This window comes from Ricinus communis, chromosome 9 (assembly GCF_019578655.1).
Source record: "Ricinus communis isolate WT05 ecotype wild-type chromosome 9, ASM1957865v1, whole genome shotgun sequence".
Taxonomy (NCBI): Eukaryota; Viridiplantae; Streptophyta; class Magnoliopsida; order Malpighiales; family Euphorbiaceae; genus Ricinus; species Ricinus communis.
In genome coordinates this window covers 6,272,417-6,298,079 of record NC_063264.1, presented here as the reverse complement: position 1 = coordinate 6,298,079, position 25,663 = coordinate 6,272,417, and the positions used below count along the sequence as shown (strand labels likewise).

Below are 25,663 nucleotides of genomic sequence, written 5' to 3'. Positions count from 1 at the left end.
TACTATTTGATTTGAGTTTGGGAGATCTTATCAAAACTTTACTCCTTAGTATATTTGGCTGTTAGTGGATTCCCACATTTATAAATGAAACAAATTTTTTATTTATTTTGGTACAATAATTACTTTTATTCGAAGTGCTATCTCTTTAAGTTATATTTTATTTCATCAAATTATAAATATTGATATTATTAATATTAAAAATTTATAAATTTTTTTTAAATGCAAGCGCTGAAATTAAAATTAATATTAAATTATTCATATAAAAATTTACTGTATTGATTATTGCATTTATACAAAATTAAAATTTGATTATTAGCACTATTTAATATGTTAAGAATATTACTAATTAATTAGTAAAGAACAATTACTTTAGACTATAAAATCAGTATTCTATGTTAGTAGATGTTAAGTCTAATTTTTATAAAAATAATAATAATAATTCTTTCTGTTATTTTATTGTTATTTGTCTGAACCTTGTAAAAGTAATTATTAAAAAAGCAAAATATATTATTTAAAAACAATAAATTATTTTATAAAGAAATTACACAAATTTACACATCCAATTTGTTTCATAAAAATTAATCATTAGCAAGTTGTTGGACTAAAATAATGGTTTAATGCAACTCCTTTAATACAAAAAAAAAAGAAAAAAAGCACATGACATAGGCAGACCAATTCGAGCCCTTCACTTAATATATTGGAATCTCTTTATTACATAAATTATCATCAAGTAAATGTTACCTGTAGCTCCAAAAGTTATTTTATGTTTACAATTGAATCCTTATATGCACATATGTTTTTTTTCTTTATATATTCTTTTTTAACAAGGAGATGCCAGTTATATCAATGAATTTGATAGGAAAAAGAATATGGGGCTGCAGATTTTCCCACCTAGCTGTTGTTAGAAAACCAAAGGAATAAATAAATAAATAAATAAATAAAATTACCAACTTAGGTTTTGTCTCTTACCAAATTAAAATAAAATAAATAAACAAAAGAACTTCTAACTTATCAAGTGAGGTATCTAAAAAGTTCCCTAGAAAAAGATTAAAAGTGGGTCCACATGGAAGACTTTGATGTGATAATGTGAGACCTTTTGTTGATGAGCCATGTGGCTAATTTCATATGTCTCCAATGCTGTTAATTAATTTCCTTCTAACCCTTTTGATTTTTTATCATATAATATAACTCATATGGTTGGTAATTAATTATTGCTATACATAATTAGCCAAAAAGTGTAATAAAATCTTTGACCCAGAAAAACCCCTAAACTCTTCTTTGTCAATGGGAGAAACAATTGACTTTCCCTAATAATAAATCAAGAAATAAAAATTTATTTAAATTGAAATGTATATTTAAGTTAAATTAGATTTTTCAGAATAACCAATTTTGACAAAATGACACACTCCCTGGAAATTCTTTTTGGATGTAAGCAATTCATATATAACTTTTCTTTATTGGTGGCTCACATATAATTTATTATCAATTGGGTCATTCTAATTAATCTTTTTTTTTTCTTATAATCAAATTTAAGACTGTCAAACAATTTTAAAATTATACTCATAAAATCATGTGTGCAGGCATCTAATCAATATACTTTATTATTGACATAGTTATGCATCTAAGATTATAGATCCACAACATGTTAGTACATTTACCTTTTGACAATTATAAAAATGTGGCCCCTCCTTTAACAAATGGGTAACCTTTTTAGTTTATTGGTTAAAGAGGTACAAGAATAATACATGGCAATTTGAATAGGGCAAGGCATTCACCCACATCAATATATTGATTCCCACATGTTAGCAAATTTTTTATTTTTCTTCAAAACACTTTATATTCCAAACAAACAAACAATGATTGGCATAACTATTAAAAAGGTGTTGTTAATGTTTTTGGATTATGATTTGATGCAATGATAATATTTTTCATTTTTTTTTTTTTAAAAAAGAAGAAGAAACTACACAAAAAGAAAGTTAAAAAGTTTTTGCTGAGATACCCAAAAAATCTATAGATTTATCCATCACTACAAATTTATTATTTTAATTTGCCAATTGGTCACTATTACTTTTTTTATTATAAATTTCCTTCAAAGATGGGAATAGATTCTGAAGTTTGTGGGTTGGATATAGGAGCTGCACACTTCCTCTGCACCTCTTGTTTTTAAATGGGAACACATCTCAAGGTACCAAGAATGTTCCCATGTGACCCACCCATCTCCTCTTCTATGCCATAATAATACTCCACAATTAGCATGTTCATTTTCATTAAAACTATAAAAATTTTCCTTTTTTTTATTTTAAAAAAATCAAATTATCAAAAATTCTTCATATTTGACAATTTTAAAAATTCATTAAAATAATAAATACTAAGATTAAATGATAGAAACAATTAGTATTTTCTAAAATATTCTTTCTAATAATTAATAATTGCAGAGGATTTTTAATAATTGCAAATGTTAACTATTATATAACTGAAAAAATAAATTAGTGGCCAAGAGTTGTGTACCATAGTGTTTGGTGTGGTATTGGGTGTGGATAACAAGATCCCATCCCATCTTAGCTGCACATACATGATTGATGGATGGATGTATGGGTGCACCTTCCTGTAATCTAGTGTGTAGGTACAAGAATTTCTAGAGAATAAAATATTATATATCTTTTTTTTCAATTGCTCCAAAAGGAACAAAAAAGCAAATTTAGTTTGTTAAGATGGCATTGTAATTTTCCATGTTTTGAAAATGTCAAAAAAGCTCTTCCACAATTTTTTCTTTGTGCTCAAATAAGTGTCTCTTAAGTGGCATATAAGAATCATATAACATATGTCAAACATCTATTCCCTTTTTGGTCTCTTCTAAAATATGCCTGATTACTAGTTTAATGATTCAATATTATTTTTTATTTATTAATAAAAATATCAAACTATAAGTAATTTCTATTTATTAATTACAAATTTGCATATTAATTTTTTTATTTAAATTTTAAAAATAATATATGAATTGATCACTCCACCGATACGTAGGTTATTATGTAATACATTAAAAAAGTCTATCAATATCTATTAAGGGTATTTTATCAAGATATGATATTAATTAAAAAAATTAATTTTTTAAAATTTTGTATAAATTAAAAATGACTTGTTAAATTGGAAAAAAAACTATTTATTTTGAAGCAATTAGAAAAGATAATATTTTATTACAGTATATTAAAAAGTCTATCAATATCTATTAAGAGATAATAATATAAACGGTCACTAAATTTTGTATTTAGCTTTATTTTGGTCATAAAGTTTTAATTATTAAATTTCTAATTTTATTGTAATTTAGTTACATTACCACTAAATAATTGATATGTCATATTTTTCTTTCTTAATTATTTTTTTATTAGTTATTTTTCTCACGTATCAATCTTATTCACCAAGTGAATAAATTAAAATAAAATTAAATAATTAAAACAAAATAAATTAAATTTTTATGTTAAAAATTAAATATAAAATTTAGTGACTGTTTAGATCATTATTTTCTGATAACTGTAAATAAGTGGAAAAGAACACCATTGTTATAGATTCACACATTTTCTTTAAGAAGATAGAAAGGTGGTAAGGATTTAAATAACTTTTTCTAAATTAGAAAGTAGAGATATTAGATCAATTAGTTATTAGTCTAATAATAGAATATAGTATATAATCATTCAATGGATAATGTCTTTTAATAGCATTCCTTTTCTATAGAAGAATAATTTAAACTTAACTAGTTTTAGGGATTGAAATTATACAAAAGAACAAAATAGATTACAATAAATAATATACAAGAATTAACTGAGTTCTTTTGGACTCTTACCAAAATAAGCACCTCATATATAGAGGAAATTAGGCAATGAGAATATTTACTTGATTAGACCATTGATGGGATGCAATACTTATAACAAAACTATAAATATTATAAAAGTAATAAAATATCCCAGAGTATCCTAACAAATTTTTAAATTATATATTTTTTATTATAAAACATATTTAAAAATTAAAATCTTAAGCTTTTTATAATTTATCATTTTAAAAAAAAATTAAGAGACATATTCACTTTTCTTAAATTTAAAAAAAAAAAACTCTTAAAAATATTTTATATTATTTTTTCTTTTAAGAGTCTTCTTTATAAGTTGACATTTTATCACACTAATAGAGATTTCACTAGTTCTCTATTTATATATATATATATATATATATATATATATATATATATATATATATGGTGATTCCCTTACCAAACCGAATAACCGCATCAAAAGTACCGAACTGAAAAAATTGAAAGTTTTTATAACCTAATTGAACTGATCCGAATTTTTTTACTATTACGGTATGGTACTAGTCCTTTAGTAAAACCGCATCAGAACTGTAGTACTAGGATCGATCCGTCTTGTCTTGATCCAAACCAAACCGTAGGACCGAATTTTTACATATATTTATAAATAATTATTTATATTATATAAATAATACATATTTTAAAAAAATAATACATATACTCTATAAAAAATTATTTTATATTTATCATTTATATAATTCAAGCAATTGTTATCAAAATACAAAAAAATACATATTATAATATACTTTATACTCTATAAAAAATATAAGTTATATATATTAATATGTCACATAGTATATTGATACTAGTAATCTACTATACATACTATAATACTAGATTTAAAATTTATTTACTATCTAGAAATTTTTGACAAGTTAATTAAAAAATTACTTAATTTAATAAAAAGTTATATAAATTAGTAAAAATTATAAAAAGATATTATTATATAAATATAATATTATTTACTCTATATTTATTAATAAATTAATTTTTAATTATATAATATTTTTATTTTAAGAATAATAATATTAATTATACTAAAAGTATTAATTTATATAAATATTAAAATTAAGAAATAAATATTTTAAAAATAATTTTTATATTATTATACTAATAAAACTTAAAAAATTAAATATTTAGAAATAATTAATTTATTAACTTTTAAAATATTATAAATTAATATTAAAATATAAAAAAATATTAAATTAAAATTTAATTTTTTTTGAAAAGTATCAAACAAAACTTGAGAAAAATTTGTCAAAACATCTTTTAACAATATAGAAGTTCTTTAGTTCCTACAACAGCGGAGGTCCTCATTTGTTGTTAAGATTGACTTAAAAGTTCAAATAAACCTATCCAACTAGAATAATCAATAGAGGATATTGAAAGCATAGAGTCAGGTAATATTTCTTTACTTCTTACATATGTTTGTTTATTGTTAATGCTGTAAAGTCTTATTGACGTTATTTTTTACTTTTATTGTAGAAATTATTCAAGATCCTGAGATTGGTGAATCCCTTATGCCAAGATTAAATGTGGAGTGCTAATTTTGAGGGGGGGTAATAACATTCATTTGCTAATTTTGGACATGTATTTTAGTGCTACATAAAGTTTGTAAATTTATTTATTTTAATGATTGTCATCTGTAAAATATTTTTATGCTAGCAGTAATATATATTTTAATAGTTTGTATTTGAATATTGAATGAATTATTATATTTGCAAGTGATTGAATTGCGAAACAGGTTGTTCAAGAATGTAATTGCAATTTTAATTCAGATTTTCTTACTACTTTTTTTTAGGTTGGTAATCATATTTTCTCTAAATGTAATTGATTAAAATGAGATTAAAATTGTGTTTTTTAAATTTTTTAGAACCGAAAATAGCACCGAACCGAACTGTATTGAATCGTAAAATTAGTACAATACGGTATTGGATCCTTTTATGTTTGGTACGGTACTGGTACATTCAATTTTAAAATAACCGAGATTTGGTATGGTACTGGTGATTTATAAATAACCGAATTGGATCGATCCGTACTCTAATATATATATATATATATATATATATATATATATATATATATATTATATATGTATTATGGACAAATATGGAGAAAATATAGGCTATAGAAAGATGCCTAAGTTATGCAAGACAACTCTCACTTGAAGAAATAGCCAACCTTTTAAAGAAAAATTTATTAAAAGAGAAATCTATTCATTATTGAAAGGAAATGTAACACCCCCATCACATGCTAACCAATAAACATTAGCCAGGAAGCATACAAGCGTTGTAGAATATATACTACAGGTAGATAGGTCAATATGTAGGTTGTTAAGAATCCAGACACAAGGTTATTAACATATAAACATATGATTATACTTAAACATCATTTAACAAGTATTACAAACATCTTCTTATGCCTTATAAGGTATACTTCCATATATATCACATAACTGCATACAAAAATGCATCAGGAGGAGACTTCACAAAACTGGCCCAACTTGGCTAAAAGCTAGACTTCACATACAACCAAGGGATGCACTACTATTTACAAATCCTGAAAAGAAAAATTTTGGAGAGGGGTGAGCCTCCATTTCGGTAAATAAATAATCAACATAATCTATATCACATACACTTAATACAATTTCCACCCAATCACATAACTTTCCATGATATTCATAGTTTAGGTATAAAGTCATACTATTCTACTCAATTCATTACAACCATCATAGAAGAAATACAATTCAACAATTATGGTTAGTTCTCACGGCTTGTGGATCCCCTTTAATGTGCTGCTCCGCCTCATCCTCACATATCACACACGTAAGCTGCTCCGCCTCATCTCACATTATACACTTTTATAGCCTCTCTAGGCTTTAGCCTCCCAAGGCTTTATATATATATATATATTTTTCACAGGGAAATCCACCATTCACATGCACATATGCACTTAACATCACAATTCAATCATTTCACTTATATCATATTTCAGCAATAACAATTGTTCCACTCAACACCAATCATTTCCATCTCAGTCATTCAAACATAAACAATATTAAGCAAACGCAACCATTTGCGGAATATTTGATTAAATATATGAACATAGCAAATATTAACTATTTACTTACTCAAAATATACTTATTCCTTTAGCATATAAGAACCTCATTTCTCCACAACTTCCTTTCCAGGCTTTTGAGTACCTGTCAACACATTCATCAATTCACATTTCATGCATATTACAAATATTCATGTAAATGCGAGTTCTAATGCATTACAAGATTATCCCCTCTCTAATTCATAGGTCTAACTCTTCCTCTAAGACTCTAAATTACTGTTTTAATATCCTATAAACATTTTTCATCTAGTTAAATACCAATTTAACTCAAACTAACATCAATAAATTGCATAAAACTAATCTCCAACATTTCTGTTTTCTAGACAGAATTTAGTACCAAGGTATATTTATTGCTGGGCAAAATTGGCTTAATAAAAAAATCTCATATTAAATAGACATATCTATTTATGCGTCTAGTTTCATCTCCAAGAAGAATTACTCAATTCTGACTTCTATAGATTTAATTATTTTCAAATTACTGAGCAAGGGTCATACAGCTAGTTGTACCCGAGCAGCAATCTGTTTGCTCAATTTAAGCAACCAAAACGGCAAAAATAGCAAAATCACAAAACTACAAAGTTATAGAGGACTCTTTAAAATTTCCATAGACACCAATTAAGCTTAATTTGGACTTATATAACCCATGTTATGCCTAAAATACAGAACATCAAGGTTGCTGGAATTTTGACAGTTTTCTATCTTAACATACTTAAACTTAAATCAAGCTTAATCTTTATGCAATCATTCAATACTCTACTAATTCATGATAATCAGACCTTTAATTAATCAATGAGAGCATCAAATGAAGTTTTTCCAATTTGTAATCAAGAACCCTAATGACAAATTAATAACACCCAAGTAACAACTTACCAATTTCAGCTTTTGGGTTGCTAATATGCTTAAATCCTTTAGCTTTAGCTTGGCTCCTTCAATAGTTGGCAAAATCCTATCTTAATCTTAAGTTTTTCTAGGTATTCCACTCCTCTCTCTTATTCCAAATTTTGTGTTTTTGGCCATGAACGAATTTTACAGAAATGAAGAGGTAAAATGAGCTTGCTCATGGTTCCAATTTCCAATATTTCTCTCTTAATGCCACCACCTACTAAACTATTTTTATCATCCTAAATTAATTCTTACTAACCATATATAGGTACTAACTTTTAATTGTATCTTTTAAGTCCAATTTATTTACCCAACCTTCAACTATTGGTTCAATTAAGTCTTAAGGCTTAATACACACAACTCAAGTACTTAATCAACTTATCTAAATTAATAATCTAATATCATGCTTCTTATTCTCTACTTATAATTAAAATATTTATGTTCTCATAAAATAAAAATATCATTGATATACCATCATATGTTCAATCATTAAATATAAATGCACATAACATGGATGATGAGAAAATATAGGCGTTACAGGAAATGGTACCCATCATCTCTTCTCTAGAAAGAAAAAGAAAATAAGAGCATCACTGAATTTCCTTGTAAAGATTACAAAAGAAAAAATTATTTGATAATCTCCTAATAAAATTGGTTTCTTTATTTTTTTTTATTACTTTTCAAACTAGTTTGGATTCATTTGTAAGTAAATCTTTATATTAAATTATATATATAAAATAAATTCAAAACGTATCGGTAAAATACTTAAAAAATAATAAAACATTTTTTATATTTTATTATTTTATTTTCCGCTATTAAATATATTAAAACTTATCTATCATATAAGTACATATTCTATATCAGCCATCGTAATTATATATTTTTTAAAATATATTTTATTTATATTAAATCACGGACCTCTCATTACCAACCGAACTAATTTTATAAATAAATTAGGTTAAACTTTCCTTGCACATAACATCAAAACAAAAGCTAAAATAACAAAAAAATCAAAACTTCATAATTCTCTTAGTTATTCTCTGCCTGAATAGCCTACCATTTTCTTTATAAAAGAAACATTACATAAAAAAAAAAAATAATAATAATAATAAAAAAGGTATGCATAATTCTAGTGGCAAAAGAGAAGAATCGACAATGGCAGACGTCGAATTTGTCAAAGCAGAATCATGATCATGACTCATATTCTCATTTTATTTTATACTTTTGTGCTATTTTACCAGCCTTTTTTTAATATCAATATTAATTATATATAATTTGAAAGAGTGCATACTTTTGTAATGTGAAAGAATACAGGCTTTTGACAATTAATTTAGATCTGTAACAATTCTGCCATGGATTGATTAATTAGTTTATTCTCTTGTTATAGATTCTTGTTTTGTTCTTTTTGAAAAAGAAATTTTTTTATATATAATTATTAAATGTCTTTTTCAAAAAAGAATTTAGTATTGTATCAAACTTAATTAATAATATAAACCCATCAAATCAAATTGATTATCCAAATTGATGTTAAATTTGAAGAAAATTTATTAATACTTAAGTTAAAATTGTTTTAAATTACTTGTAATCGATCAATTTAGTTTATTTGAAAATTAATTAACCGATCAAAGCAAATCATAGTGATCTTATTCTCATAGAATAAAATGAAATATATAATATTCAAAATTCGCTTAGCGAATAGGAAGATTTTAATCTTGAATTTCTAGAAATATATATATATATAAAAGAAATATATTATTCTTGTAAAAATATAATTAATAATTAAATTATGCCTCGATCACATCTTCCATTCCTTTTTAAAAAAGAAGAAGAATAATAATGTGATAGAAAATAGGTGGGGTCGTAGGGTAGTATATACCATTCATACATGCCCAGCTGCTTTCACTATTTTAGTCTGTCACTGTATCCTTATGTATTTTGGTCACCTTTAGGTATACATCTTGCAATTGTCACTATCATGGATCCATTCTGTTGGTTGATTGGATCCATTCCCAGATGACACTCGACCTTTTGCACTCTGCACTCTGCTAATACATTTTCAGTTCCTCCATGGAATTTCCTGAAAACATAGAGAATTATTTAAAACAATCTTATTTGTCAGTCTGAAAAGGAAATCTTTCTTGTGCAACATCTGGTTTATCTTTTTTTTTTTAAAAAAAAAAAAATTCTTTTAAATTATAAATACAAGGAGTTTTGTTATAATATAACAGAAATACTGAGTGTATGTGTATCCTTACTCGAAATTAAGAATGTTAGCTACCTTCTGCAATGAAACGGATCTTATTCATTTCTTTTATTTTCTTCAAATTAGCATTGCTTTCTTGTGCCTCTCGATAATTTCTTCATGTGTGTAGAAAATGCTGCATATTTCTCGATGCATGCAGGAAACACTGTATGCAACGTGCAAATTTCTTGATGTATGCAGGAATTACTGTTATGCAACGTGCAGAATTCTTGACGCATGCAGGAAATACTGTTATGCAACGTGCAAATTTCTTTCTGTATGCAGGAAACACTATTATGCAACTTGCAAATTTCTTGCTGTATGCAGAAAATACTGTTATGCAGGGTGCATGTATCGTACATAAACTGACTCTCATAGAAAGGCAAATACATGGCGCAAACATCAGCCTCAAGCCTCCTATGCTATACAAAACCAAAAATGAAAGCACAAGTGAATGAATGAAGATCGGGCAGAAGAATAAGATTTAACACCACCAGTTGCTTCTGCAGGAGAAAACTCCTCCCACCATCAGCCACACACAATATGATCGATCATAAGATGCTTTAAATTCAACATTAATAGGAAAGAGACTACATTGTCTAGTTGTTCTCCTCTGTATCAAAATAGCAGAATCCTATATTTACTTTAAGAAGAAACCAAATCCATGTTGTACATTGAGAGCATTCACAATTTCAGATATTCAACTTCCTTCGATACAAATATGGGAAATGTTCAATAGCAACATCGAACAATATGACTAATATCAATTGAAGAAACCCTAATTTCCACAACTTCAATGTTCTAGAGACTCTACATATTGGCTGTAGTGCAAGAAAAGTGAAAAGAACAAATAGAAGAATCAGTTTAAGACAGCTAAAAGAAATCAAACTCCAGATAATTATTCTGCTCAGGAAGGACTGTAGGTACACCTTTACCACTAGTTGATGGTGGAGCCCGAATCTGCTCTATCTCAGGCAGCTTAGGGATCTCAGGTGGGCTTGCACAACGAATCAATGCCCAATTTACACCTTCAAAGAAAGGATGTTGTTTGATCTCTGTGGCTCCTCGTTTATACGCCAACCTATGCTGTGGCTCTTTCACTAACAAGCCCCTTATCAGATCCCTTGCTGAGAAACTGACAATAGGTGACTCGGGAAATCGCAGTGGCTGACCCACAACATTGAACAGGGTGGCCCTATTACCAGATCCCTTGAAAGGAGTTTTACCAAAGAGTAGTTCGTACAAAAAAATACCAAAAGTCCACCAATCTACAGCACTTCCATGCCCTTCACCTTTGATGATTTCAGGGGCCAGGTATTCATGTGTTCCTACAAAGGACATTGAGCGAGCATCAGTTGGTTCAGCAATAAGCTCTGGCAATGGAGTGACTTGGTTCCCCATTTCATTCTTTGGTTTCCGGTCTTTCCTGGATTTGCTTAGAAAGAGTCGAGGGGAAAAACATGTCGTAGGGGCCACACATGATGGCTGGATACAAGATGGCTCAATGCAAGCTGGCTGAACACAATAAGCTGGGTTCTTCCGCAATGGATCACCTTCAGGTGCTGAAGACTTTACTAATGTTGGGCTTACTGCACAGCGGAGGGAAAGGTCAAAGTCAGAAAGCATTATATGTCCATCTTCACGGACAAGGACATTTTCTGGCTTAAGGTCACGATAAACAATTCCAAGCATATGCAGGTATTCCAGAGCAAGAAGAACCTCAGCTACATAGAACCTGCAGATTAAAGATTGAAATGAATGATTACTGATCATCATAATACTTCTCAGGATCTCAGTAAATGGAAATATTTCCATGTGATACAATACATATTAGACAACGTTAAAATCAATATGAACTTTGCCTTCTCCATTACAAAATTACTTCAGCATTACATCCTAGGTGCTCTCATAATTTCTCCAACTTTCCACAAATAACTGTGACCCTCTAAGCATCCTGGATGCATGACCCTTGCACTTGAAGGATTATCTAATAATGGTTTCCATTTCAACTAGTCAGGTTTTCAATTGTCAGTTCAAGTGCAGCATGCTTTCTATTTCAACTAGTCAGGTTTTCCATTTTCAGTTCAAGCGCAGCTTCTGATTTCATCCCACTTCAACTTGATTTGGTTATGTTTTATGTATCAATAGCCCACTGAAGAGTCTGTTCTAAAAGCTAAAGAGGAACTGACAAATTGCAGCCCTCTGTGCAATTTCAACTCATTACTTTCAGCTCACTTAAAAGTGAACACTCACTCTCACTTAAAGAGACTATGCATATTTAGAGATCCATGTTCCACTCTTACTTTTCAGGGTTTCCTGGTTAATCAGTTATGATAGCACCAAAGAAAAGGGGGTATTTTGGTTTATCACTTTATGCCTTTTCTTCCTCCACCAAATTTCATGGTCATGGCGAGCCATATGATCTCAGCAGGTTGTAGAACAAAATTACCTTGCTGAGTTTGTCTAATCATGATTGCAAAAAGCATATCATACTTATTGAAACAAACACAGTTTTCACAGCACACAAGCCAATGATTCTTTTTTCTCATTTGTCTAAAGAAAAATTTTATAAAGGTAAGAGTAAAGCCATTTCAAAATTGATGATCAAATGCCAGAGAAAGGAATTAGAGAGAAATAAAACCGTTACAGCTTAAATGCAGAGAATTGAAAATTAAAAAGTTCAGAAAGAGAAGTTCTTCACATTGCAAAAGATAAGGAAAAAGGTTTGGACCATCTCCATATATGATCTACAGCACAATAATCATGGTAGATTGTGGACATGATAGACTTATAGTTGATATCAAACTCAATAAATTAGGCTGCTTGATTCTTCTTCTTCTTGTCCCTTTCTTACCATTTGTTTTCAGGCTATGCACATTGATTTAGAGCAAATAAACATATTATTCAAATTTGGCAGCAAGGAAGCCAATGCTAACCAAGACAACAAAATTAGACTCATCCCTCTTCCTATTGTTCAAGGTAAGTACTTTGTGAAAGCGAATTTGTATCTAAGCTGACATAAGCCGGTATTATAAATATGGAGAGTCCTTCATAAAGAAACTAATAGCTTCAAAGACTGAAAAAACAACACATATTATTTTTGATGCACTGATTTTCAGCAGGTATCATTTCTTAAAAGACACAAAAGTTTCTAAAGAGACCATGCTTAAGTTGCTACCAACTTTTAGACAGATTAGCTATACAACGCACTAACAACATGGTTTATTATCAGGTTCTCAAGTAATATTTCCCTCTATCCCTGCACTTACAACCACACAACAGAGTTACACCCCCTCACTCAAACATCCCATTACATTTCACATCTCTTTTCTGGGTTGTATACTCTACAGAGTTGCACTAGCACCATCTTTAGGATACAAAGACTATTTACATGTTTCTAATAATCATACAGAGAGCTAAATCAATTTGTATTTTATTGAGCAGTGAGACCTATCTCTGTATAATTTTATGTGGTAAATTTTTTAAATTCTTATTTTATACGTAAATAAAGGCAATTAAACCACAATCATTTGAAATAAACACCAAGCTCCTCCTCCTGACAGTGGTGTAGCAATAACTTTACCATACAGGATGAAACAAGACACCTTTTCAACTTAGGTACTTTGTGAAAGCATGCACAAAAGAAAATGCAGGAATTTCATTTGAAATAAACACCAAGCACCTACTCATGACAGTGGTGTAGCAATAACCCTACTATCCAGGATGAAACAAGACACTTGTATAGAAATTACATAAATAAAGATAGGTTCATACTTTACTGCCCGTTCAGAAAAATGCTTTCCTGGTTGCCTTTGTCGAAGTGTGTGCAAGTCGCCACCAGGACAGAACTCCATAACCAAGCATGAGAACTTGTCAGTCTCAAAATGGGTATATAAAGTCGGAAGGAAGGGGTGGTCCAAACATTGCAGTATTTCTCTCTCTGTTTGAGCTCGAAGAAGTTTCTTACGACTTGCTAAAGATGCTTTATCCATAACCTTCATGGCAAAATAACATTTTGTTCCACTCAACTCTGAGAGATACACACTTCCAATGTCCCCACATCCCAACCTCTTAAGCAGTCTAAAATGGTTTACACCCAACACACCATCTTTTGCACGTACAGCTTGAATTGCTTCCCATCGCACATCATTGGCTTTGTGAGGTTTATTGACACTGCTACTCAAGCTGCTACATGTGCTTTCATCACTCACATCACTACTCGTGCTTCCTCTATTCACACTACTTTTCCCACTCTCAACAAAATCAGCTTGTTCACTAACTTTGGCACTTCCACTAGTCTTTGCAAGGCTATTGGTCCCATCACTAACCTTAGCTGAAGTAAGGTTAACTTCTTGCTGCAAACTTTTACTTTCTTGATCAGTACTAGTTTCTGGTGAGTCCCTAACATCACTCACTTCAGGACCCACACATGTTGGCCCTTGTTTAAGATCAACAAGGGCCAAACCTGAAGATACCTTATCGGCTAAAAAACTAACATTATCTGATTTATGAGAAATCAGTGATTTCTTGTCATCTGTCACTGTCAGCAGTACAGAATCTGGTTTTGATGCAATTTGTTGAACACTAGGAGGCGGTTTTTTGGGGGTAACAGGCTCTGATTTACTTGTCTTCGTAATCTGTAAGGGTGAGGGCCTGCGGGATTTTCCTTCCGGTGTCTGATTACTAGTGCCTTTTCTATGCTTTTCTGGGGAAGTTCTGGTACTGGGTTTTGATGCCATTGAAAGAAAGAAAATTTGTCACATAGATCAGAATGGGAAAACCCATTACTCAGCTCCAAGTGTGATCTGTCCACAAGCACTCCTACTTACTTTCATCTTCAGATCAGTAAATAGTAGAGTTGTAGATTACCTACAATTGGTCAAAGTTGAAAGTGGTTACCATCCAATCAATTTGGACAAACTGGATTAAACAAAAATAGTATTGGAAAGAAGATGGAGCGGAATCTAAGTTTGTACCAACAAAAGGAGAGATGAATCGTGACGATAATTACACTTAAAAGGATCCATGTACCAAAAAGCAGATTAAATATAACAAGTATACGATATGGCACATACATCTGTTACAAGCTCCAAGCTCTCCAACAAGAAGGCAAATAATTCAGCAGCTAAAATGGGAAAAGAGGCTAACAAGCCTAGAATTGCTAGAGGACCCAGATCACATATCACAAAGAAACAATCAAGAGACAGGAACAAGAAATTAACAATTATATCACTAGTAAGGCAAAATAACTAAACTTTACCTTAAAATGACGATCCTTTTTCATGAAAATATTGAAACTTTCTACTAATAGTGAAAAACAAAGAGCAATCAATTCAAGAAGAACCAATGCAGTTTCTCTAATAACTCTTAAAAAACTAACCAAAACTCAAAAAGGAAGAAGATAGCAACAAGGTAAAGAAGAAAGGCACACACAGATCTCAAATAAAGAAGACCCACTTCTCTGGATTCAAAACCCCACAAAGACCCAGAAGCTAAAAAGCAAAACAAGTGCAGGGAAATAAGCAAAAACCAACCAAGCAAATCACAAAGACCAGCTAAAAGTGAACAGAAAAAGGAAACCCAATAAAGAGAGAGAGAGAGAGAGAGAGAGAGAGAGAGTACCTTATAGCTTCAAAAAAAGATCAAAGCTTTGGGAAATTGTTAATTTGCTTTCTAAGTGGGGCTTAGAGAGAGAGAGAGAGCAGCACTCGCTAGTCTACACTTGCTCAAGAACTGTAGAGAAGGATAAACGAAAGTCTCTATAAAATGTGTGGAGAGAGAGAGAGAGAGACGAGAGAGAGATAGAGAGAAAAGAAGAGAGACAAGAAAAAAGGTTTGGTCTTTTGAGAGAGTTTTTTTTTGTGTTAAAAGAGAGTTGGGTCTACCATGTAATGAAAGAGAAAAGGTCTTGTAACCCCTCCCAGAAAAAAAAAAAAAAAAAGAGGGGTCAAAGCTAAAGTGACTCTTTTTTTTCATTACTTTTTCTATATTTTTTTTGGTAAGCTTTCTTTTTCTACTTTTCTCATTTTCCATTTTCTCTCTCTTTTTCTTTCTTTTAATTTTTCCTATAATGTTAACCTTGGAAGGCTCCAAGCTGTCTCTCTTGCTCTTTTATTTGGCTTTTGAGCTTGCCATACGCCTTCAAGTTATTGGAATGATCATTGGCACCTCTCCTAGTTCCCAAATTATATATTTGGAATTGCTACCCAACAAAGCCTTCTTTTCTTTTTTGCATTTTCCAGTAGATGCTGAACACATTGGCATAACCTATTCAAGTATTTGGAAGAAGAAAATCTGAAAAGAGGAGAGTTCGTTACCAAAATTGAATTTCTTTAACAATTGTTGCAATTTTCAGAAGAACATTATTGCACATAAACCCATTTGCCCCCCATGGAGAAAATTTACTATTTGTATAAAACAACATATGAGATTTTCTACTAATAGTACTGTGATTACTAAACATTTCCTACAACATGGAATCAGAAAGAACTTTCCTAAAATAAAAGATCATTAAATGAGAAAGAACTTATTTATGAAGATTGTAAGCAATCATCTTCTTTTGGGATATCTGGAAACTTGGACAAACCCCAAAGTTTAAGGAAATATATGGAAGTGCACCAAACTTTCTCCACAAGTGTCGAGAAATCTCCACTCATTCCAACAGTATCTGAATGAGGTGGACTGTCATGCTTGCCAGCAGAATTATATCTTTGGAATAGGAATGTTTCTAAAACTAAACAAAATCTGACACTAAAATCTTTTAAGATAGATTTTTTTTGCTTCTTCAATCCCTTGGCTAAACATGGCCAACTCATTTTGGTGTAATTAATGCTCTTTCTCCCTAACCTCAAGTGAAGGGCTATTCATGGTACACATAAGCATATGCTTACCTTGCTAGCTACAAGCACTTCATATATGAGGTTATCTGTCATGCCCCATATAATGGCAGATCAAAATACATAATTACAAAGTTCTATATACTGTTTATGCATGCATTAACGGTTCCCTCTTCGTCCCAATCTGTCACCATTTTATCATTTTCAATTTACTTTTTAGCAATTATTACTTAAAAAATAATTAAATGTATCTTATTGAAGAATATATCTTTGAAAGTCGCATAAGAAATATTTTCGATTAATTAACGTGCACATAAATCTGATCTAAATGTCACTAACTAAAAAATTAAATAAAATTAACATGCATTGAAAGTTTTCATGAAATATTTAATCTTAAATGAGTAAGGTTTTAATTTTAGTTTGGGAAAAAACTAGAATAAAAGACACCGGCAAATTAATGTATTAAAGTGTATAAAGATATCTCGGACTAATGTCCACAAATTGTTGTCACGAAACAATAGTGTCATGCAATTCCTAGAGACCTGATTTGCCAAATACCTAATCATGTCCCCACAGACACAAGAAATCAAATCTGGGGTTTTCATGCAAACCCTAATCTTCAGTGTTTGCTTCTCTCGTTTTCTCTTCTCGTAGACATGACATGAGGGCTGAGTGGGGTTAGTATGTGCTTGTGGTAGCTGCAATACAATGTAAGCCTTGGTTTTCAGAACTTTGTTTTGGACCATTCATTTATATATGATACAAAGCTACAAAATCTAGTGATGCAGAGGGTGAAATGCATATATATTTAGATTTTTCCAGAGAGAAATAAGGCATGAATTTTCGTTAAATGAAACTATCTCAGAAATCAGATACACAGTATATACATTTATTTACACGATAAATATAATTTTACAATATCAATTATTAAATAGTAAAATATAAAATATTCAGATTATATATATCATTTATCTGTCGATTACAGTATCAGATACACAGTATATACATTTATTTACACGATAAATATAATTTTACAATATCAATTATTAAATAGTAAAATATAAAATATTCAGATTATATATATCATTTATCTGTCGATTACAGTACCACGGTATGAGTAGAATGATTGTGTTTATCATTTTCTTCTTGTAAGATATGTGCAAGTGTGCTGGCTCTCCCTAGCTATATCATTGCTAGACTTACTATTGATGCCAACTCCTTCAGCAATATTTTATTAGTCTGGCTCGTGTACCATTTGCAAAGGTCCAAAAGAACTACTGCATTTTCAAGGAATTAGTTACAAGTCTAGCCAAAGTTTGTGTTTTCTTTTTGTTGCTAACCATTTTACTTATTTAAATATTGAGCCAATTGATCAAAAGAATCAAAATAACAATCAGTTTGAGTAATATTATTAGAGTTGCTAGCTAATGTGAGTGAGCAGATACTGTCAACCAGTGGGTCAGATCTAGATATCATCACTTTCACCTTTTAATTATTGATCATCTTGAGAGTGAATAATTAAATTTAAGCCATGAGATAAATTGTCAATGAGTCAACCAAGAACCCCCACATCTTAATTTAAGCATGGGTGGCCCAATGAAACCCTAATATAGAAAAAAATGATAAGCCTTGTGAAAAGATACTTTATTGTGTTTAGCTAGTGTTAAGTGTCCCTTTCCTCTTGTGACAGTGACTAGTCTTAACTAAAATCATCTAATATTGATGCACCTAACATTATTCATTTGAAACCTTTTTGAGTGGATCTTTGTGGGCATAAAGATTTTTCTTGGACCATTTTGCTCACAAAAGCCTTACCATTCAATAAAGCAAGAAAAAAAAAATTAGATGTTAGATCCCTTTTGGATTTAGACCTAAAATCTAAACTATTTTCTTTTCTATTGTATATTTTGGTATTATATTGGATGTTTTGGTATGATGCTATTGTATTTCTTTATGTTAAATTTCTTTTTCTAATTTTGTTTGCCATCAATTAACCAGTTAATGGATTAATGTAAGAAATTAACAGTTCAGTTAATCTTTGAACTTTTGATACAATATTAAACTCATTGGAAATAAATTTTAGACAAAATACTAGGTGAAATTAAACAACATTAAAAAATTTAAGAGACCAAATATAATGTTTTCTTGAATTGGTCCATTAATATTTAAAAATAAAAAAACAAAAGGAATATTTTTTATAATAAATATAAAATAAAGAAATACAATGATATAATATTAAAAAAAATCAGAAAATACATAGAGAGAAAGAATGGTTCAATCAAATGAAGAAGAAACCTTAACAATAGAAGTTGATTTTGAATTTACCATAATAATAATAATAATACTTTATTTTTTCTATTGAGAATTACTCTTCAAGTTACATTGAAAAATATAAGTGAAACTTTGGTGATAATAAATAGCAATGATGAGTAGTGAGACAAAATATTGAAATAATTAATCAAATGTACTTATCCTTCCTCCTACTGTAATTATAATTGTAAATAATAATTATTATTATTAATTTCTTTTGCGTGTTGAAAAATGTTAATAATAATGGAGATGCTAAGTATGAGTTTCATCTTTCCTATTACCCTTCGTTCCATACTAAGCGTCATTTTTTTAAAATTAAAAAAAAAAAAGATTTATACATTTATAAGATATATAAAAGTAGTAAATAATTTGATTGAAAGATGGTTAGTGTAGAATAAAAGAAATACAAATAAAACACATTTAATTATAATAAAATTTTGTAATAAAAAAGAAGTCTAACAGTCTAAAATAATACAGTGGTATGCTATTTTAATAAATTCCTTAAAATTATCAATTTAATTATAATTTAACTAATTGAATGTAATTGGTCAAATTGAGTTGTTGGTAAAAATTAAGTAAATTGATAGTAATGCGGATGCAATTTAAAAAATGAGATTCAAAATTAAATAATTTTATTTTTTAATTGACATTTATATCACTATTCGCATTGTTTATTTTTGACAATTGCTAAATCACAGCTAAATTGATAATTTATAAAAAATTGACTAAAATAGTAAAATTTAATAAAAATTTGGATTGATTAGACTATTAGGCTTAAAAGAAAAAACACAGTAAACTATGATGCATCGGAATTCTTCAAAAGTCCAAAATAGCCCTCCTCCATCAAAAACTTTCAGTTTCTTTAGAAATCAACTTTTTGCTTTTGTTTCTATTTCTTTTTATTTTATGTTGCTTTTGGGTATTATTGGTCTCTGATTGTAATGGTAAATTTTCAAATGCTTTATCCTGTTTTGCCATAGAGGCTGGCAGTTTAGTGCAATTTCCTTTTCCTGTTTAAGGAAAAATAATTAAAAAAATAAAACAAAATGAAATCTTTTCTTTAAGAATCATTTGCCATGAAACTTTGGTTAACTCAAAATTCAGCAGGGATAAACACATTTATGCATCAGAAGCTAGAAAACATATTCCCATGGAGAAAAAGACAGGGGAAATAAGGTTTAAAAATCCTTAACCGCTGACTGCTACTTCTAAGACACCATTATCACTGGAGAACAGCAGCACATAAGCAAGTGCTAACCAAAAGAGAATTCAGCTTTGGAAAAAGCTATTGTTTTTTATAATTAACCGATGCACAAAATTGTTATTCCTCCGAAACAATGTAACATACACTAGCTTCACTACCCTCATTCTTTCCATATGATATCAAAGAAGGGGAAAAGGAATCAAGAGAGCTCAGTAATTACACGTTCACACTTGTCCTCCAAAACCTTCACAGCTTCAGTAAATAGCACTTCAGGAGGCAATGCTCCAGTCGATTCAATAGTAACTAGTGAGAAAAAGCACATGAAAATAAGAATTGATGTTCTCAAAACAGTGCTGCAACAAATAAATTTTCAAGCTTGATTTGATGCATATGGATCATGTATTCATGTTACTTACATATGAAATGATCTTTAACGCGACGCAGTGACACCCGTTTATCCCATTCTCCCCCTCTGATGCATTCTCTACACAATGTGCAAGCTCGTGGTCGAGCCACGGTTGCCCTCTTCTTACCTGCTCAACATCATCAGGGACATTGTCCAGTCCAAAGTAAATACAGGAGGTTGGCAATTGTATATCCTTATAATTTAACTATAAAATATGCAATATTGTATGTTGTCCAGACAAAACTTGTTTGTCGGGCACAGAAGAGATGGCAATCTTAAAGCTGGATAACAAGGAAGCATCACAAGAAATGGCATTCAGAATGTTCTGGCAATGGTGAATCAGATAAATTAGAAAGGCCATCCAGAATTATAGGTGCTTAGAATACTGAATTATCGCTAAGAAATCATTTTTCCCCCCTACAAAAACAAACTCCACACTCACACTAGCAAAGCTCTTTTTTCTTTAATTAAATTTATTATTTTACGTATTTAAAAAGTATATCTTGTAGGAGATTTTCATTGGGACTTGAAAAGCAAGAGCCTGGTTTAATTTCCTTACTTAAACCTAATAAATTTCATAGATGACATACATAACTAATAGTAAAATCGAGCAGAGTATATGAGCCAACTATTGAAAAAGCACTCTCTCAACCATCAACAAGAACATTTACTTCATTCTTACTTTCCTTAAGAACAGACATAAATTGAAGGGCAAAGATATCAAAATTACTTTACCATTGCCAATGTCTTCAATATCAAATACATTAACAGGGCATTTCTTCGTAAGTTCTTCAGCAATCTCATCTTCGATATCTTCTAATAATACAACCTACAAAGAAAGATGCAGGAAAGAAGAGAGAGGCTATATTATGATTTAAGAATTAAGTCATCAAAAAGGAATTACATGTTTTTTACAAAGAGAGGAGGGAGGGTGGTTTTGCTCACCTCGGGAAGCATCCGATACCAAGCAGTAGCAACAGGGGACCATTTTGCATGTGTTTTACCCAAGCCTTTAACAGCATGAGCTTCAAGTTCAATTTCCTGTAGAACACAATTGAACTCAGTTGATAAGAAACAATAAAAATTACCCATATTAAAAACGGTATCTATACTTTGTTAACCGGATAGTACAGGATTCCAAAGGGAAAAAGGAGAAAAGGAGCTCACAGATTTTCAGATAGTTAAAGCGCTTTATAGCGAGACTACCTCAGAAACCACAAATTTGAATCCAGGTTTAACGGGAAAAGACGCCAACTAAGGCTACTAACTCAAAGACGGTTACATCATAATAGTGCAGCAGATAAATGCAAGCAAATAAAGTAGTCTTGGAGTCTATGAATGAGATGGTAACAAGTCAGTGAAAGCAAGAGCAAAGACAGCCACTATGGGCTGCAGGCCTGCTGTAACCACAGAATTTTAAGCAAATTTCCTTTGGGGAGTCTAATCTAGTGCAGGCACTAACATCCCGTTATAAACTAGAATGCCACTTCTTTTTTTGCATAACTAATTTATAAGTAAAAGGGTATTTCCAGAATTCCTATGCTTGCATGACATAAGTCACATAAAGCATCCCTGGTCAGAGTCATATGTTTAGCTCTATTAGAACTGTCAGGTATTTGTATGTGGTTTTTGGTATTCTACATCCTCAGTGGTTAAACCTTTAAGTGTAATTGTAAAATACCAACCTCCATGCTGCTGCATAATTTTCTTATGTATATTCCTACACAATTATCGCCGCCACTGTTTTATTAGTGCATACATGCAAAATCCTAGCCCACATTCCTGCATGGTGCACTAAGAGTAAGCATGAACTCCTGGCAGTCAATATATAAACCACAGAAGCACACAATGCTTCAGATGTACTTGGAGGAATCAATCATCATATCTTTTCTTTTTTATTCTGTTTTTCCTTTTAGATGAAAGACTGAGATTTTGTAAAAACAGATGAAGAAGAAGAATGACCAATTCAACAAAGCATTAGAATCCCTTACCTGTCCAGGACCAAGTTTAGCAACTATAATTTTGTCTTCTGATGGGCTAACTGGCTTCGGTATAAAATCTTGTTTGTCAGTAAATGAAGTATAGGTACTGGGTTTTGAATCAGCTTTTTCTGATTCTTTGAGCAATTGACTACCTCCTGGTAACCACTTCAATTCTTCGGAATATACTGCAGCAAAAATGGTATTCATCAATAACTTGAGACAACAAGAATCAAATGATTGGCATCCATGTAATCAGAAAAGCATTAAGAATCTACCTGTACGACGAGGCTCGCCCCTTTTGCAAGAAGCATGAAGTTTGAAAACAATGGTGTTCTTTTCATTTGGGGTATCATTTGCTAAGATTAGAATAAAAAGAAAAAGTAAAAGAATAGGATTAATTAAGTTCCCCAAATAATGCAGCAGCTAAGAATGTTTGCATGCATTTGTCTATCTTCAGAAAAACGGTGGAAGAACCAGTGAAAGTACAAGTCAAACCTGAAAGATATTCAAACAGCCTAGGGTCAGCATTGATTGGAATGAGACCCAACCTGTGAGCAAGGACTTCATCTTGGATAAGAGATGTATTATTTGCAATAAGGACTTTTTCAATAGCCATTGTGGGAAGCTGCATGTGCAACAACCACATGCAAATTCATCATTTCCATTCATAAAAACATCACATACAGGGGGGAATCACAATCAAGAACAAGAAAGAGTTGATATGCAATTTAAAGTGGTGCTAAGCTGCTAGTAGAACAGTGACAATGATGGATAATAAAAATGAGATGATTTCCTCCTCCAGCATGAAAGTTAAATATATTCACAAGGAAACAAGCATATGAAACTTAAATATATTCACAAGGAAACAAGCATGTGATTTCAATGAAATAACATAAAAATTATAGAATTGATAAAAACAAAAAAATATAAGAGCTTGAGTACTATAATATGTTAGGTTGAACTAATTAACAAATACAATATATAATGTATTCTACTTTTTCAAAGCATAAACACCTAAATTTTCTTCTCCACTGCTTATAGAATAAGATGGTCTATAATTTTTTGGACATTATCTATTGAACATTAAATTAAAAATAAGAGCTTGAGTACTGTAATATTTTAGGTTAAACTAATCAACAAATACATTATACAGTGTATTCTACTTTGTCAAATCATAAACGCCGAAATGTTTTACCCCACTGCCCACAGAATAAGACTTCCCATAATATCTGAACATTAATTGTTTGAAGCCAATATTCAGACATACAATAACACAAAAACGTAGAACTAGAACTGACCAACAAAATAAGAAATAATTCTCACTCGCATAAAAGAATTAGTAGCTCTAATCAAGCTTAAAAAAATGATGTAACCCTGATAACAAGGGATAACAGCCGCACCTCAGAAATGAGAATCCTTCGAAATGCATTGGCAATTGCTGCATCAATACCAATCATATCAAACTCCATATCATCCTTAGTCAGTTGAATCACTTCAACTTTGAAGTTGTCACGAAAACAATCTAACTGTAGACTATTATCAACTCCAATTGAGGCATAGGCACCAGAATATACTATGTTATCAGTCTGCACAGACAAAAATCCTAAATCATAAAGAAATTCAGAGAAAAATAAAACCATCAAATGCAGACCACCCATTCGTATTATTGCTAATAAGATTAAAGAGCATAGAATCCAACTCCCATACTTTCTGCCCATCCAAGTACTTTTACTATGATCAGTAAAGTAAAAATTCTTTTACTTAGAACCTCGAACAATGAAAAAGTTACCTGATTTTATTTTATTTTTAAAGAAGGAAAAACATATTAAAACCAAAGGAAACTAACATTCGGTCGTGATAGGAAAAGTATCAGTGTCAAAGACCATATTCAACATATAAATGCTAAGCAGAAGTATTAAGCTCAATGAAAAATCCAAACAGCATAAGAAGTAAATTCCCATCCGTTCTTACACTTTTATCTCCATACCGATTGAAATTAAGATCAAAATAGCCAACTACTAGATAACTTCAAAAGGCAAATGACAATTGACATCCAGTGAAAAAGCTAAAGCATTGAATTACATGAAACGAGTTTCAATTATCAATAACTGTATCAAACTTAATTAAAGTGAGATTTTTGGTCTGTATAGTCCCTAAACACACATCATCAAAATGATCAAATGGGTACTCCTAAAACTAGTATTTAACAAAAGGGCAAGTTATAAGATATCCTAAAATGCATAAAAATCAAGACTTGAAGTAACTTGATTGTAAATGAACCTCCCTCAAATGAAAAGGAACTTCTAAAATAACCAGTTTAAAATAAAAAGAAAAAGAAAGGTAAGAGAACGATACATGAATAGGAGCATCTGATTTGCAAACAACACGAGTTCTTTGGAGCTGGAGATGAGGTGGCAGCTGACCCATTGGGACATCTGGTAAATCCCAAATTGAAAATTTCTTATTTTTTTCTTTGTTTTCTTGCTTACTACTCATTGTTTTATTCCTTTTTTTTTCCCGCTGTGAATGATTTATTGATTAATTTGATGTTTGTTAATGTTACTCTGTGTGTGTGTGGTGTTTTTATGGTTTTAGGTTGGGTTTAATTGATATAAGAAAGAGAGAACAATAGGTAGGGTTTAGGGTTTTGACAGAGAAGAAAGAGAAGTAGAGATTTTATATGGGCATCCTTATTGTATCTATGGTATTGGTTGCCGCCCTTTGCATTTGATAAAAATTTGTACCATTTAAATACAAAGCTTAATGATCTAAAAAAACCCAAACTTTTCTTTTAAATTTTTATCCAAGTCTTGTAATTTGGATAATT

General features: G+C 30.4%; 2 protein-coding genes across 5 annotated transcripts; both read right to left on the bottom strand.

Moving 5' to 3' along the window:
* Positions 1–10,714: 10,714 nt before the first annotated feature.
* LOC8286870 (serine/threonine-protein kinase D6PK) lies at positions 10,715–15,945 on the bottom strand. Of its 4 annotated transcripts, none has more exons than XM_015721551.3 (3): positions 15,721–15,945; positions 13,873–14,967; positions 10,715–11,833 (listed from the first exon to the last, which is right to left on the bottom strand). In XM_015721551.3, the coding sequence occupies exons 2-3, from the start codon at positions 14,835–14,837 to the stop codon at positions 10,972–10,974; spliced, it is 1,827 nt and encodes a 608-aa protein (XP_015577037.2). In that variant the 5' UTR covers positions 14,838–14,967; positions 15,721–15,945; the 3' UTR covers positions 10,715–10,971. The 4 variants fall into 4 exon arrangements, with proteins under 4 accessions (XP_015577037.2, XP_048234904.1, XP_048234906.1 ...); XM_048378947.1 differs by lacking the exon at positions 15,721–15,945 and adding an exon at positions 15,359–15,676; XM_048378949.1 differs by lacking the exon at positions 15,721–15,945 and adding an exon at positions 15,174–15,320.
* Positions 15,946–20,498: 4,553 nt separating this feature from the next.
* On the bottom strand, positions 20,499–25,589 carry LOC8286871 (DNA-directed RNA polymerases I and III subunit RPAC1). Its single transcript, XM_015721535.2, has 9 exons — positions 25,192–25,589; positions 24,237–24,422; positions 23,332–23,461; positions 23,112–23,192; positions 22,846–23,021; positions 21,800–21,895; positions 21,590–21,683; positions 20,865–20,981; positions 20,499–20,751 (listed from the first exon to the last, which is right to left on the bottom strand). The coding sequence occupies exons 1-9, from the start codon at positions 25,330–25,332 to the stop codon at positions 20,648–20,650; spliced, it is 1,125 nt and encodes a 374-aa protein (XP_015577021.1). The 5' UTR covers positions 25,333–25,589; the 3' UTR covers positions 20,499–20,647.
* Positions 25,590–25,663: the final 74 nt, after the last annotated feature.